At 49.4% G+C, this 15371-nt stretch overlaps 1 protein-coding gene across 1 annotated transcript in view; it reads right to left on the bottom strand.

Moving 5' to 3' along the window:
• Positions 1 to 1458: 1458 nt before the first annotated feature.
• C3 (complement C3) overlaps positions 1459 to 15371 on the bottom strand; it is a 35271-nt gene continuing 21358 nt past the window's right edge. The window contains exons 26-41 of the mRNA XM_059918620.1: positions 14948 to 15107; positions 13828 to 13926; positions 11086 to 11242; positions 9468 to 9631; positions 8232 to 8390; positions 8024 to 8083; positions 7810 to 7900; positions 7637 to 7688; positions 5382 to 5469; positions 5177 to 5263; positions 3196 to 3301; positions 2800 to 2889; positions 2553 to 2633; positions 1966 to 2049; positions 1742 to 1877; positions 1459 to 1647 (exon numbers count right to left, since the gene is read on the bottom strand). Of these exons, the coding sequence (XP_059774603.1) occupies positions 1506 to 1647; positions 1742 to 1877; positions 1966 to 2049; positions 2553 to 2633; positions 2800 to 2889; positions 3196 to 3301; positions 5177 to 5263; positions 5382 to 5469; positions 7637 to 7688; positions 7810 to 7900; positions 8024 to 8083; positions 8232 to 8390; positions 9468 to 9631; positions 11086 to 11242; positions 13828 to 13926; positions 14948 to 15107 (1756 nt within the window). The 3' untranslated portion in view covers positions 1459 to 1505. The remainder of the gene's footprint in view (positions 1648 to 1741; positions 1878 to 1965; positions 2050 to 2552; positions 2634 to 2799; positions 2890 to 3195; positions 3302 to 5176; positions 5264 to 5381; positions 5470 to 7636; positions 7689 to 7809; positions 7901 to 8023; positions 8084 to 8231; positions 8391 to 9467; positions 9632 to 11085; positions 11243 to 13827; positions 13927 to 14947; positions 15108 to 15371) is intronic.

The raw sequence follows: 15371 nt of genomic DNA, 5'->3' as shown, positions 1-15371 counted from the left end.
CATCCCACACATTAAAGAAACAGAGCAAGAAAAACGAAAAATTGCGCATAAAGGAGGGCAGGGGGGCCCGGCAGATGTCAGCTGTGACACCTAGTGAGTAATGAGGATCTCTGTGTCTCCCCTTGACGGGGGTGTCCGGCAACTGGAGGCTGGAGGGAGTAGGGGTAGGCTGTGAGTCAATTTCCCCAACATTCCTGAAGTTGGGAGGTGGGGTTTCCAGGACCCAGGGTCTTAGGGGAAGGGGGCTATGCAGGCGTGACTTCCAGGTTCAGGGGGGTTTTCCTGTGATGACCTTACCCAGAGTCGGAGCCTGGATTCCACCCTCAATGGTCCTCAAGGGACCACAGGTGGAGTTAGAAGAGGCACTTGGGGCCCCTTGGCAGCCAGTGGCCTCACTCAACTGTGGCTGCTCCCCACCATGTGTTTCTGGTGAGGCTGTGACCACAACAGCCCCTGCACTCCTTCTTCAACCGCTGAGATACGAGTCACATCTCTGGCTTGGTCCCTCAGGGCTCCAGCTGGAAACATCATCCTGCCTGACCTTTACCGCCCCCTCCCGGCCCAGCCGCCTCACACAATCCTACCAATCTGTTCAGGCCCATCTACAAAGTGGTGACCTGGAGGGTGAGGTGAGTCTAGAGGATGCAAATGGGATGCGTGAGATGGGAAATGGAGTCAAAGTGAGCTGCGGATGAGAGCAAATGGGATGAAGATGAGAACGGGTGAGGATGGCAGGTAAGGATGCAGGTGAGCATGAAGGTGAGAAGGCAGAGGAGGACTGGAGAGTTCTGATGCTGGTGAAGACATAGGTGAAGACGCAGGGGAAGGTGCAAGTGAGAAGGCAGGTAAATACGCAGGTGAGGATGTAGATGAGGATGCTGGTAAGAACACACGAAGAGATCCAGAGAAGAATGTAGGTAAAGATGCAGGTCCTCATCCTCATGAAGATGCAGAGAAAACACAGGTGAGGATGCAAGTGGAAAGACAGGTGAGAGTATAGGTAAGAATGTTTGTAAAGATAAAGGTAAGTTTACAGATAAAGATGTAGGTGGGGGAAGCAGGTGAAGATGCAGAAAATACAGGCGAGTGTGCAGGTTGAGTGTGCAGGTAAAGATCCAGATGAGATCCTGGTAAGAGTTCAGGTGAGGATGCAATAAAGAGGCAGGTAAGGAAGGTGGTGAGAACTCAGGTGAAGGGGCAGCGAGCTGCTGGTGAGGATGCAAATGAAAATTCAGGTACGGATGGAGCTGAGGTGCAGCTGAGATTCAGGGGGAGATGCAGGTGCACTTCCGGCTAGGTGCAGGCGAGGCAGGCACACGCGCTGTAGGTGAGGAAGCCTGCGAACTTGCAGGTGAACTACAGGAAGTTCCTGTAGGATGGAGCTGAGCTGCAGGTGAGGCAGCGGGGGATCACAGCTGCCTCTCTCCCCCTCTCAAAGAGCTCCAGACTTTGGGAGACTTGTGAAATAGAACTGGACCTTTATTGGCTGGACAACGGGAGCGGGATTAGTTGGGGCAGCCAAAGACAACCATGTTTTCGGTGAAGTTGGCCAGGTCCTGGCAGTGTTTCTGGTTCTCCTCGTCTTGGCATTCATCCGCATCAGGCCACAGCTCCACCCAGGTGTCCTTCCCGATGATGTAGCTGATCCTGGGGGAAGAGAGACAGGTCAGGAGGGGGAGGGGGAGGGGGAGGGGAAGGGCGGGAGGAGGTGGCCACGCGCAGGCGCGGGGCGGGCACTCACTTGGGTTTCTCTCCCCACAGGTCCGAGGAGATGCCCCACACGAGGTAGCGGGCCCCCTCCTTCAGTTTGAGGGCTTCTCTGCACTTGATGTGGCTGATGAACCTACGCTCCTGTTGAACTTGCACCTCATCGGAGCCTGAAGGGGAGGGAGAGGGAAGCTGAGCTGGGGGGAGGGGCGAACACGGGGGAGGGGGAGGCAGAAAGACAGCAGACACAGGGCTGACCTGATTTGATGATCTGCTCGATGACCATGATGTAATCGTCAAAGTCATCCGACAGCTCCTTCTTGAGAAGTTTGATCTTGTACACTGTGGGCGGGGGAAAGAAGGCAGCGTGGGTCCTGGGAGGGTTGTCTGTGGGGCGCCGTCACCCGGCTCCTCCCAAGCCGATACGGGCAGGACCACAGCCAGGCAGGCTCAAGCCCCCTGCCCGCCCCCCACCGCAGTAACACAGCCAGCCACACTCACAGCCATGCACACAATCACAGCCGTCCACAACGACAGTCACAGGCACAACGACAGCTGCTCCTATCCACTGGGACCCACAAGCACCGTCTCAGACAACTGCGGCTCCCCACAGCCATGCACACACCCACATCACTCACAACCACCCCTCTCACACACGCCCACGTACCATCCCACTCATGACCACGGTTCCCCGTGCAATCAGAGCCCCTCACAACACATCACACACACAACCACAGCCGCACGTAGCCATGACCACACACGCCGGCGCGCCTCCGCTCACACACAAGCACGCATGCGCGCGCCGCCCCACCCCCCCCCCCCCGTCCCCCCCCCGCCAGACTCACCATAGTCCACGCCCGGCTCGCAGGCCCTGTCCAGCCGGTCCTCCAGGGTGACCTCCTCCTCCGTGTGCATGAAGCAGTTCTCTGTGGGGTGGGTGGGTGCGTGGGCGGGGGACACGGTCTAAGTCCCGCTTCTCGTTCAGGGCCTATCACCCACGGGTACGCCCAGCCCTCCTGAGTCACCGCCCCCACCCCGTGGGATCAGGGGTCCAGTGGGCGTGGCCACCCCTCCTGGCGCCTGCGCACCCACCCTCAGCACAGCGGCATGTATCTTTGTGGCAGAGTTTGTCCAGCATCCCGTCCTCCTTCTCCGGGTGGTAGAACCGGGTGCAAGCTTCATCTGTGGGCAGAGGAGATGGGGAGGGCTAGGGCCTCCACCCCAGAGACCACACCTGGCGGGGGCTCAGTTTCCCAACTTCAGTCCATCAGACCTGCTGAGGCCAGGTCCCCAACCCTGGGGCCCTCAGACCCCTAACTCCCATATCTCCAGGACCACCAGACTCCTAACTCCTGGATTCCCAGAACCCCCAGACTCCTCACTCCTAGATCCCTGGGACCCCCAGACTCCTAACTCCTGGATTCCTGGGACCCCTAGACTCCTAACTCCCAGATCCCTGGGACCCCAGGCCCTAGGACAGCTGCTCACCCAGGTTGTAATAAGAGTACACCTTGACTGCCCCAGGCTGTATAAGCCCCACATTAAAGTACTGGTGAACTTTGAAGGCTAGACAGTCCTCCAGGGTGTGTGAGACCTGGAAAGAAGGAGGAGGTTGGTCAAGGGGGTGACATGGGAGGAAGCCCAGCATGGGGTCTGGGGGTTGGAGCAGTGGTGGAGAAACTGAGGGATCAAGGAGGGATATGGGTGGGGATAGATGGGGGGGAGCAGGAATCTTTGCCAAAAGATTAATGAGCAGTTCATCAAATCCATTTTTTTTTCTCCACGGCTCACGGCTAGATTACACTTCTCGGCATGTTTTCAGTTCCATGCGGCCATGTGATTGAGTTCTGGCCAAGGATTACTATCTATATCCTTAAAAACATTCCATGGTTAACAAGACTGCAATAGACATTTGAAAGTTGCTAAAAGATTAGATCTTAAAAGTTCTTAACACACACACACATACACACACACACACTTTATAACTCTGTGAGGGCATGGATGTAACTAACCTTATTTTGGTAATTATTTCCCAATATATACACATATCAAATCAGTACACTGTACATCTTAAACCTACACAATGTTACATGTCAGTTAAATCTCAATAAAGCTGCAAAAAATAAAGAGAAAGGAAGAAAGAAAAAAGAAAGGGAAGAAGGGAGAGATGAAGGAAGGAAACATATACATATATATGTACATATACATAGGCATCATGTATATTTGGAGGAAAATGCTAACAATTAGTGAATTTGGGTAAAGGTTATATGGAACTTCTCTATTGTGCTCTGAAATTTGTCTGTAAGGTTGAAATTATATAAAAATTTTAAGGTACAAAAATTAAAATACAAACAAACAAAACAAAACCCATTAAAAAACCCATCTCATGCACAACCCTGTTTTCTTCTAGAAAGGATGGATCCAGCAGAGGAGTCCAAAATCCTAGGGATTACAGAACTACGAGATGGAAGGTACGTGGATCCCTGAGTGACCACATGGAGTAGAAGTCCCCTTCCTTACCTCCCATACCAGCTGGACTTTACACGAGTGAGACATACAAGTCTCTTGTGTTGAGACCCCCATATTCTTAGGGGTTTTATTATAGTAGCTAGTGTTGCTTATGCTGACTAATGTGGGGTGAGGGTACAGGGAGTTGGCAGGAAAGATATGAGGATAGGAGAAGGGGAAGAAATAAGCAGGAAAGAGAAGGAATCATGTTCAAGATAAAGACAGCAAGAGAAGGCTAGATGGAGAGAAAATAAGAGAAGAGAGAAATGCTAGGGGGTTGGGAGCAAGGGAAGTCCTTTTTCTCCACTGAGCACTTTTTTTTTTTAACCAAGGTGGTTTTTTTCAATGGTTGTTTAAGACTCTGATGAGAAGAGGCTGGAGGGAGCAAGTGAAAAATGAGGTTGGAACATGAGTGGTCAGAAGGTGAGATCCAGACTTCCCTGGTGGCGCAGTGGTTAAGAATCCGCCTGCCAATGCAGAGGACACGGGTTTGATCCCTGGTCTGGGAAGATCTCACATGCCGCCGAGCAACTAAGCCTGTGTGCCACAACTACTGAGCCTGCGCTCTAGAGCCCACGAGCCACAACTACTGAGCCCGTGCACCACAACTACTGAAGCCCGTGCGCCTAGAGCCCGTGCTCCGCAACGAGAGAAGCCACCGCCATGAGAAGCCTGCGCACCACAACGAAGAGTAGCCCCTGCTCACCGCAATGAGAGAAAGCCCGCGTGCAGCAATGAAGACCCAATGCAGTCAAAAATAAATAAGATAAATAAATTAAAAAAAAAAAAAAGGTGAGATGCTTCTAGAAGGTGGGCTGACCTTTTTTACATGCCCTTTCCTCCCACACCAGCAGCCCAGACCCTGTCTCCCCTAGGCTGGGGCTGGCCTGACCTGGAGACAAGGCCAACGGAGAAGGAAAGGCCAGCCAGGTAGGGGTCAAGATCCCAATGGAAGCCTTACCTTGTCCAGGTAGATGATGAGGGTATTCTTTGTGGAGTCTTTGTTCAGCTCATACTTAGAGATGTATCTGTCGACACCAGTGCTCAGCTGGGGAAGGGTGGGGCTTGTGAAAATCCCTCCTGCATCCCCTTCCCTCCCTCCAGCTTCTTCCAGACCCTGGGCTCCTTCCCATGGATCCCAGCCCCCGAGCCCAAGACCTTCATACCAGTTTGAGGTCATCAATATCAGGAGAGAAGCCAGTCATCATGGATATATCCAGGATTGACATAGTGACATCCTGGTCTCCCAGGTACCTGGATGGGGCAGGGGGAGAGGGGTTGGGCCCTAAGGTGGGGTCACTGCTTGAACAAGGGGGTCATATCAGGGACTGAGGCCTCTAGTTCCCACATAGCAGCATAGAGTGAGGTTCGATTTTAGGAAACATTCCCCCAAGGGGAATACAGAAAATGTAGCATAATGATCAAGGTGATTAATTGCTCAGGTTCTGGAGCCCAACTGCCTGGGTTTAAATCCCAGCTCTTTGTAACATTTGATGAGTTACTTAACCTCTCCCTGCCTTAGTTCTAGAGAATGAAGATATAAGAATATGGGCATGTCTCACTTTGCATGATTCCGTTACCATGGTCTAGTTCAATGGCACCAGTCCCTCAGCACCATGGTTCAGATCTCAGTACCACGGTATATTAATCGTGAGTAATGGCATAAAGTACAAATCTTGTTGCTAGCTCTTCACTCCACCAATCACTTCATAAATAACAGATGCACCTCACAACCAATGACCAATCACATCCCTTCTTTCAGAGTCTGTTGGGTCACTGAGCATCCATTATTCAGTTCACACACAGACAGCAAGGTGTGAGTCGTGTTACTCCTTTCTCTCACAGTGGAAAAAACCTGTGTGACATTTTACAAAAATGGATCACTGAAAGAGGGAATTGGCCAACAAAGATGGAAGCACAGCCATGAAATGAAGAGTTATAACACTGGAAGTAAAATTTGAGTAGAACATAAATGGAGTTAGAGAAAAAATAGCAGACCATGGGGAGGTTGACCCCGCTGCCATTTGCAAGACTAGCTGTGTGGCCAGGGGAACTTAGTGAGGCAAACTGATCAACATAAATGAGGAAAGTGGTTGTGACAAAAAGGATGTGGATGTCCCAGAGGAAGGGACACCAGCAAAAACCATCACATTAAAGAGTCTCTTGGATATCTGATGACATTGAAAGCTCCAAGAATGAAATGTTGGAAGTTGACCCAAACTTAGAAGGGAACATGACAATTCACTATGGCACGAAAAGATGCTTGCTTTATCTCATAAGTTATACAAAGAGAAAAGAGGAGACACTGTCCCAACCACAGTGCTTTGGATAAGTGTTTTACAAAGGAGGGAGAAAGAAACCCAACCAATTGTTGTCTCAGTGCTCTAATGTTTTAAATTACAGTGTACTCAACAAATACTCATCTTACTATACTTTCGTTTCTCCGGACCTTTAAAACGGGGAGTGTGAGAGTTTTTGATGTTGTGACTAAAATTTTTAAAGGTCATGGAACACCATAATTCAAAAAGAGTCATGTACCACAATGTTCATTGCAGCTCTATTTACAATAGCCAGGACACGGAAGCAACCTAAGTGTCCATCAACAGATGAATGGATAAAGAAGATGTGGCACATATATATAATGGAATATTACTCAGCCATAAAAAGAAATGAAATTGAGTTATTTGTAGTGAGGTGGATGGACCTAGAGTCTGTCATACAGAGTGAAGTAAGTCAGAAAGAGAAAAACAAATACCGTATGCTAACACATATATATGGAACCTAAAAAAAAAAAAAAAAAAGGTCATGAAGAACCTAGGGGCAAGACGGGAATAAAGACACAGACCTACTAGAGAATGGACTTGAGGATACAGGGAGGGGGAAGGGTAAGCTGGGACAAAGTGAGAGAGTGGCATAGACATATACGCTACCAAATATAAAATAGATAGCTAGTGGGAAGCAGCCGCATAGCACAGGGAGATCAGCTCGGTGCTTTGTGACCACCTAGAGGGGTGGGATAGGGAGGGTGGGAGGGAGGGAGACGTAAGAGGGAAGAGATATGGGGACATATGTATATGTATAACTGATTCACTTTGTTATAAAGCAGAAACTAACACACCACTGTAAAGCAATTATACTCCAATAAAGAAGTTAAAAAAAAAATAAAATAAAGGTCATGGAACAATTGTAATTTCATGGCTGATTAAGATGACTTTGTACAGACTCAGCTTACATTGTCATTGCTAGTCTCGCACTGTCATGCAAAGTGAAGACTGCTTGCTGTCTCCTTGTGGGTATTTAGCACAGGACTAGATGCACAATACACTCTCAGAAAGCATTAAGCATCACAGTTATTATTTGTAAGAAGTCTTGCTAGAGACAGAGGGATGGCCCAGATGGACCCCAGTGACCCATCTCTTACCTCGTACAGATGTCAAGGATCATGGAGCCTTTGGCGTCCTGAGGCTTCTTGACTAGAAACACAGAAGACAGAAGGATGGGGGAGGGGGTTTCCTGGGTTCTGATCCAAGAGGGAGGGAGACATTAGAATGGGGGTGGTGGAAGGGTGACAGATAGGGTCTGTACTCCTTTTACCTGGTTCGGGGGCTGGACGTATGGAAACCCGGAGGTCAAACTTTTTGCAGGTGACTTTGCCTTTGAGTTTGGCGTGGTACACGGTCACCACCTGGCGAGATGGGAGGGGAGACAAGGTGTCAGCCCACTTGACTTGGGAAGGAGAGGGTGCCTTTAGGGCAGAGGAGCCTAGAGAAAGTGGTGGGCCAAGAAGGTGTGGGTTCCTGTTCCTTACCGACAAGGTGCCCTGTCCTTTCCCTTGAGCTGTTAATGTGAAATCCTCATTTTCCTTGGTCTGTGGGGAGTGGGGAGAGAGAAGAGAGAGCATTGGGAACCAAGCCTTCCCCTGGCTGTGTTGGTCATCTGCCCTCCCTCCTGCCTCCTGGCAAACTCTGACTGGCATGGAGGATGAAAGTGAGGAGGGTTTGGCCGGGTGGCTATACCTCTTCTGAGCGCAGGAGGCTAGCAGATTCCCAGACGATACGATGCCTGATCAGAGAGTTGCGGCTGGGTAGTTGGATGGACACATCCAGGTTCAGCTCCTTGTGATCAGGGACATCTTTCTGGTACTGGGCCAAGGCTTGGAACACCATGAAAGTGGCCTGTTGCCCATGACAGAGAAAGAGGGTGAATCTGGGCGACTGAGAAATCCACTGAAGGATGAAGAGACTCAGATCAGACTTGGGGCACTGAGGCTGTGACCTAGAACCCACCAGAGAGGGTGAGAATACGACTGGGGGTTGCTGGATACCGAGGACATGTCCTAGAACTCTCTGAGTGAGAGAGGTTCAGACCAGAACTTGGAGACACTGGGAACATGTCTAGAATCCACCAGAAAGTATAGACATAAGACTGAAAGTCTAGCCACACTGAGAAGGTGGTCTAGACCCATCCAGAGGAGAGAGTCTAAGACAAGAGTTTAGAGGTGCTGAGAATGTGTCTAGAACCCACTCATGAAAAAAAGAATAAAATTGGAATCTGGGAACACTAAGCATCTGATCTAGAACCCAAAATTGACACTGAGAATGTGATTGAGAGCCCATCAGAAAGAAAAAGGGTTAAACTGGAATCTGAGGTTGCTGGAGTTTGAGGTTACTGAACCCATGGTCTAGAACCCATTAGGGACTAGAATAACTGAGAACCTGGTCTAAAACTCACAGTAAGATGTGGTAACACTGAGAGCTTGATGGAACTGAGAACATGGCCTAGAGCCCACCAGTGGGAGAGAAAGGCTTGGATAATGGCCTAGAATCATTAAGAACCTGGTCTAGAACCCACCAGTGAGACAGGGTAACATTGGGGGCCTGGTGAAACAAACATGATCTAGAACCCACCAGTGAGACAGGATAAGATGGGAACCTGGTGGAATTGGGAACATGGTGTAGAACCCACTGGGGGAGAGAGAGGCTCACACCTGAACCTGGGCCCTGAGAACATGATCTAGACACCAGGATGGAAAAGGAGGCTCAGAACACAGCTTGGGGCATCCAGAATGTTGTCTAGAATCCATAGATGGGTTTTCAATTAAAAAAAAAAAAAGATTTCTCAACTTCATCCCAATCATCCTGGCTCATGGGACAGAAGCACTGCCTCTCTTGGTCTCAGTGTCCTCTCCAGAAAGCTAATGGGAGGCCATAGGAGGTTGGGATGCAGGTGCCTGGGGGTGTGAGGCTACTTGCCTGCGTGGAGCCGTAACCACCTCCGTAGTATCTCTGCTCATTGAGCCAGCGCACAACAGGAGGCACAGTGTCAAAGTCTTTGAGCACCAGCAGAGCCAAGAGGGCGTAGGATGTGGCTTCCACATTGTAGAGCTTCTGGCCACGCTCCTCCCAGCGGTTCCTTTCTGCAGGGAGAACCCCCACCCCCCAATGCTCACTGCTCTGTCCAGCCTGTAAATAGCTCAGAGAAAGTTCAGAAAAAAGACTCATACTAGACCTCTTGGTGTTCAGGTGTCCTGGCCCACATTCAAGGTCTTCAGTCTGCTGGCTCCTGCCTCATCCTCTTCCCTCATTAACCTTCACTTCTCCATCTGAATTCTGAACTGCAGCCCCACTGCAGGAGATTCCCTAAACTTGCCATGCTCATTCTTACCTCTGAGCCTTTGCGTATTCTGTTCCCTTGACTTGGAGCACCTTTTCTCTATCTACTCCTGGTTAGTTCCTACCCACCCTGTACAATTCAGCTTCAATGGCACCCCAAGACTGGGTGAGGCTCTTCTTCCTCCTGTCTCTCAAAGCATCCTGTGCTTCTCCTGTCCCAGCACTATGACGCTCTACAGTAATCTATTAACTCATTTCTTTCTTCAATTGGAGTGCGAGGCCATAATGGCAGGGGCTGTGCTGTGTTCACTGTGGTGTCCCAAGTGCCTAAGAAATTAACAATGGCAGAGACTGTCACTAAGAACCATACCCTCCTCTTCCTGGGTACACAGTTGGACTACATCTCCCAGATGCCTTTGCAGGTAGGTATGGCCACATGACTGAGCTCTGGCCAATGGAATGTGCACGGCAATGATGGGGCCCCTTCCGTGTCTGGTCCACCTCCCTTGCACAGTCTTCCTACTTCCCCTTCAGCTTGGATGGGATGTGTTCTGAGGCCCCAGAGTGGCAGAGCCTGGAAAAGATAGAGGCCTGGATCCCTGCATCACTGTATGGAGGAGAGCTGTTCACCAACAACAAACTTTTGTTGTGTTAAGCCACTTTAGTATATGTTACACTATGTTACTTGAGGTACGTTATTATCGGTGAGTGCAAACTTGATACAGTGTCATCACTGTGCTGAATTCCCTATGGCATTATCTTACTGAATCCTAACTACCCTCGAGATAATGATAATATTATTAACAATATTAAAGGCAACATGTTATCAGTGATAGAGCTCTTACCATATGCTAGACCCTTTTCTACTTGCATTATTCATTTAATCTTTACAACCACCCTATGACATAGGTATCATTTTAAGATGAGGAAACTAAAGTCCAGAGAGGTTAAGCAACCTGTACAAGGTCAGACAGTGAGAAAGTGGCAGGGTGGGATTTCAATTTAGATCTGTCTGATGTCAGAGCCCGTGTTCTTAATGATACCTCACTGCTGTGTCATAGCAAGTGCTCAACACACAACATTCAACATTGTTGAATGAATTGTGCAAGGAACCTTCTTGTGTGGCTTACATTGAGAAATTTTCACACCATAGAGTCATCCATCCCAGTGCAGCTTAGAGCCATGCATCCCAGCTTGAGAGGGCCACCCTCAAACCCCAGCCATGCATCCCTCTTTACCCCTCCAGGCTGCCCCTCACCTGTGGCTGTGTTCAGAAATTTGTTGAGGAGGTCATTCTCCAGCTTGCCCAACAGAGCCAGGGCGTAGCCAGCAATGGCCACAGTGTATGGTCTTCGCAACTCTAGGTAGTGGTCTTCAAGGAAGTCTCCTGCCTTAGTGATGCTCCGCCCCAGGCTCTGTGAAAGAGGATTAGGTACCCTGGTCAGGTGGGCGTTGCTGCCACAGAGAACTGGTAAGGATCACATAAGCATCACTTCCTGGGCACCAGGTGGTTTCTGTCCTTGGGACCTATCTGTCTTGGATCTGTCTATTTTTGAGGGTTTCCCATTGTGAGCTGCTTTGTTGCTGAGTACCTACTCTGTGCTGGGGTGGGGGGTGGGGCGGGGGAGTTTATATACCCCGTGGTGTGCTAGTAAATGTTTAACAACCAGCTCTCCAGTGGAGGTATGGGATTGGGGGGTGGGTGGGTAGAGGGGTTGCTAGTTTATAGATTGCCAATTACTGTGGTGTAAAAACTTCCACAATGGTCAATTTCAAGCTACTAATGTGATGTCCCTGAACATGGAGTGGGGAAGAGATGCCCCCAAAAAGGCACTCGTGAGCTAGTATGAGGCAGATTCAGCACACCAAGGGAACACCTCTTATCCAATCACTATCATCATCACAGCTAGCCCTTACTATGTCCCAGTCATATATCCGCTCATTTAATCTCATAAAATCCTATGAGACAGGTACTATTTTCATCATTATCCTACTGCGCAGATAAAAATACTGTGACTCAGAAAGATGGGGATCGGGGGAAGACATGATTTGAAGTGTTCGCTGATTTCCATGGTGTCAATACTACCATGGCTGATTTCAACCTAGCAATGTGGCATCACTGAATGTAGATTTGGGAAGAGATGGGCAGTAACACAACATCATATAATATTTCCACCATACAGATACAATAGACATAAATAACCTCAAGAGGATAATGATAAAAGGTAGCAAAATATTTAGGAAGTGATACATTTTAAGTGTTTATTACCTGTGTTTTTAGTGTTTAATGTTTGCAGTTTAACTGTAAGTTTATACAATTTAATTTTTAACAATGATTGTGTTTAACAACCAGCTTGCAAAGTCCTGGAAATTTAACAACTGGCTTCCACAAGCTGGTCAGCACCCTGTTGATTTAAATGCCAGCAGTCTGGTTCCATAGCCTATGCCATACTTCATGCTGTGTTGTAGAAGAAACAATCCTTTTGCCTGCCCAGCTATCCCTCCTACATCTGTCCTTGATTGTTGTAAGAATACCTCCTCCCTTTCATTCACGTGGCCACAGTGGAAGCAGCCATATTTGCCCACTAAGACCTACTTCCTGGCCTCACCTGATTGGTCCAGGGGTGAATCCCTGACCCAAGCTGAGCCAATCAGAATCCTTCACTGGGAACCTGAGCTGTAGCCTTGGTCTGACTATTTCCCCAAGGAAGACAGCCATGTTCTGCCAGGCAGGCTGGATGGCAGGGAAAAGTTGAATTATTGGGCAAGAAGGGAATGAAAGACATGTGAGAACACGAAGAACAAAGCATCCTGGCAGAGTCCCTGAGGCTATTTTCATTTTTCTTTTTTTTGGCTGCACAGGCATGTGGGATCTTAGTTCCCCAACCAGGGATCGGACCTTAACCACTGGACTACCAAGGAAGTCCCTACTTTCATCTTTGAATTCGATAAATTCTTAGACCCCTAAAATAAATTTCCCATCTATTTTTGTACGATCTAGGTCACACGTATGATAACTAGGACACATGTGTGACATCTAGGACAACTCAGAGAGTCCTAAAAAAAACCCACAAAGATTATTATACCCATTTTACAGATGCACACACTGAGGCCCAGCAAGGGGAAGTGCCTGAGAGTCAGGATTTGAGGTCAGTTTTGTCTGACCCCACAGTTCTAGTGCTCTTTTCTGCTATAATTTCTCTCAAATCTTCAAGGTTGGAACCAGGAAGACCTAGGTCCCTCTTGGGCATAAAAGGTAACAGCCCCCTCCCCTCCACCTCTTTTCTGGGGTTCTGAAGAGGGAGAAGCAGCTGGCTGAAGGGGAGATCCTGAGGTTCCCCACTAGGGTAACTAAAAGTCAAACAACCCACTCTCAAAACCCCAGGGCAAAGCAGATGGAGTGATTACAGATTCTCAGGAGCCTGTCTTTCTAAGCTTCTCTGCTTCAGAACCAAAACTAGAGGAAAAGGGGATAGCAATGAGCCAACATTTTTAATGCTTTTCCTTTTGGGGTCATGGACCCCTTTAAAAATCTCCTGAAAGATCCCTCAGACTAAGGTAATAATCTTGAGGATTCCGCTCCCACTCCCCTTTTAGCTCTGTGTCCTGAGTTTTCTTTAGGGAAGCAGCAAGGATACAGATGTAGGAGTGTTGTGGAAAGCAAGCTGAAGGGGCTTTTGTTGAAACTGGCTACAACTCTCTGACAATGGTAAAGCAGGCAGAAAGGACCCGATCTTTGATTTCTCTGTGCCTCAGTTTTCTCTTCTGTAAACTGGGGATAATAAGAGTAGCCTACCTCTTGGGCTGTTACAAGGATTACAGGACTTAAACTTGTCACACTCTTAGATGATTTATCTTAGTTAGATACTCTTATGGCCGCTGTGGTGGTTGTTACCACACTGGGAGGACTGGAAATGGCTGGAAAGCAACACCTCACCCTCCCAGGTGGATGTGTCCTGAGTGGGGGAGAGGAAGAAGGGAGAGAGCAGGGGACACTTACGTTGACCTGTGCGTCGCAAATGTCTTTAGCCTCCTGCAGCGCGATGAGAACAAACGCCGTGAGGGACACGTCTTTCTCCTCGGGATTCTTGAAGCCACCCTAGAGGAGAAGCAGGAAACAAGGATAGGGTCACCAGTGTGTTCCCACACGCCAACCAACCCCCCCCTGTAGGATCAGCCGGTCAAGGCAGGGCTGGGTCTCTTCCCAGGTTCCTCCCCAGGAGGGTCAAGCTCTTTGGTATTCATTCATTCATTTATTCATTCTGCAAATGTCGCTGATGCTGTGGTCGAGATGTTGGATGAAAACCAGACTCCGGCCCCAGCCCTCATGGAACTCCCCATCTGGTAGGGGAGACAGATAGGAAACCAACCAGCTCATCAACAAATATATAATTACAAACTGATGAGTGCTGCACGGGAGAAGTGGATGTGGCATTGAGAATGGATAGTGGGAGGGTGACTCAGTCATGGATAAGTGTCCCTGAGCAATGGCAGCTGGAACCACAATCTGAACAGTGAGTAAGAGTAAAGTCTCAAAGAGGGCAGGGGTTAGCATGTCAGGCAGCAGGAACAGCATGTGCAAAGGCCCTGTGTCTGTATAGAGCAAGGCTCCCAGCAGTACAGACGGAGTGTGGAAAGAAGGAGGTAAGGCTATGAGGCTGGAAGCCTGAAAGGTCAGGCTAAGGCATCAATTCTCCAACTTAAGCACACCTGGTGGGGGTGGTGGGGGGAGGGTGTTAAAACTCAGATTCCTAGGCGTCGCCCCTAAAGTTTCTGATTCAGTGCATCTGGAGTGCAGCCTGAGAATTTCTGACATTTTGCGTTTCTAACAAGTTTGCAGGTAGTGCTGACGCTGCTGGCCTGGGGACCACACTTTTAGGGCCACGGCTCTGAGTTCTGTGTTTAAGAGCAATGGGGAGCCAGGGGAATTTCATTTTGCACCAGATCCTGCAGGTCTCTGGTTTTTGCAAGGGAGGAATGACACTTTCAGTTCCCTCATTTCCCTGTTCCCACACACAGTGAATTGGGCAGTGGGTGGATGGCGGGATCTTCCTCCAGTCTGTCCTGGGATGCTCAGGTGCCCCTCTCCCCCCAGCCTGCCCCGAATCTCTGCCTCTTACAATCATTTCTTGGTGTATCACGGGCCCATCCTCCTGGAAGACTCCATCAGGCTTCTGCTTCTCTAGGATCAGCCATTTGACGGCCCCACAGAGGACCTGGGAGTCGATGGCGATGAGGTTGGAGGCCAGTGCAAAGACCTTGACCACGAAGGCTGTCAGCCTGGTGGGTGGGTACAGAGCATGAGCCAATTGTCTCTGGGATCCGTAGACTGGCATCCCAGCCAACCAATGAGCAGAGAGAGGCAGGGCCTAGCCTGGTTGGCCCAGGTTCCCTTCCCAAAGCTCAGGACCCAGCGTTGCATGCAGGTTACACAGCGGGCTGGTACCTTGATTCTGGGTGGCGACCCGCCTAGACCACCCCAGGCCGGGATCCAGGCCCTGCTCAGGGAGGTGCAAGGCTGAGGATGGGCAAGCTGATGGTGGA

Source organism: Balaenoptera ricei, chromosome 3 (assembly GCF_028023285.1).
Source record: "Balaenoptera ricei isolate mBalRic1 chromosome 3, mBalRic1.hap2, whole genome shotgun sequence".
Classification (NCBI taxonomy): domain Eukaryota; kingdom Metazoa; phylum Chordata; class Mammalia; order Artiodactyla; family Balaenopteridae; genus Balaenoptera; species Balaenoptera ricei.
This window is presented reverse-complemented; position numbering and strand designations above follow the sequence as displayed.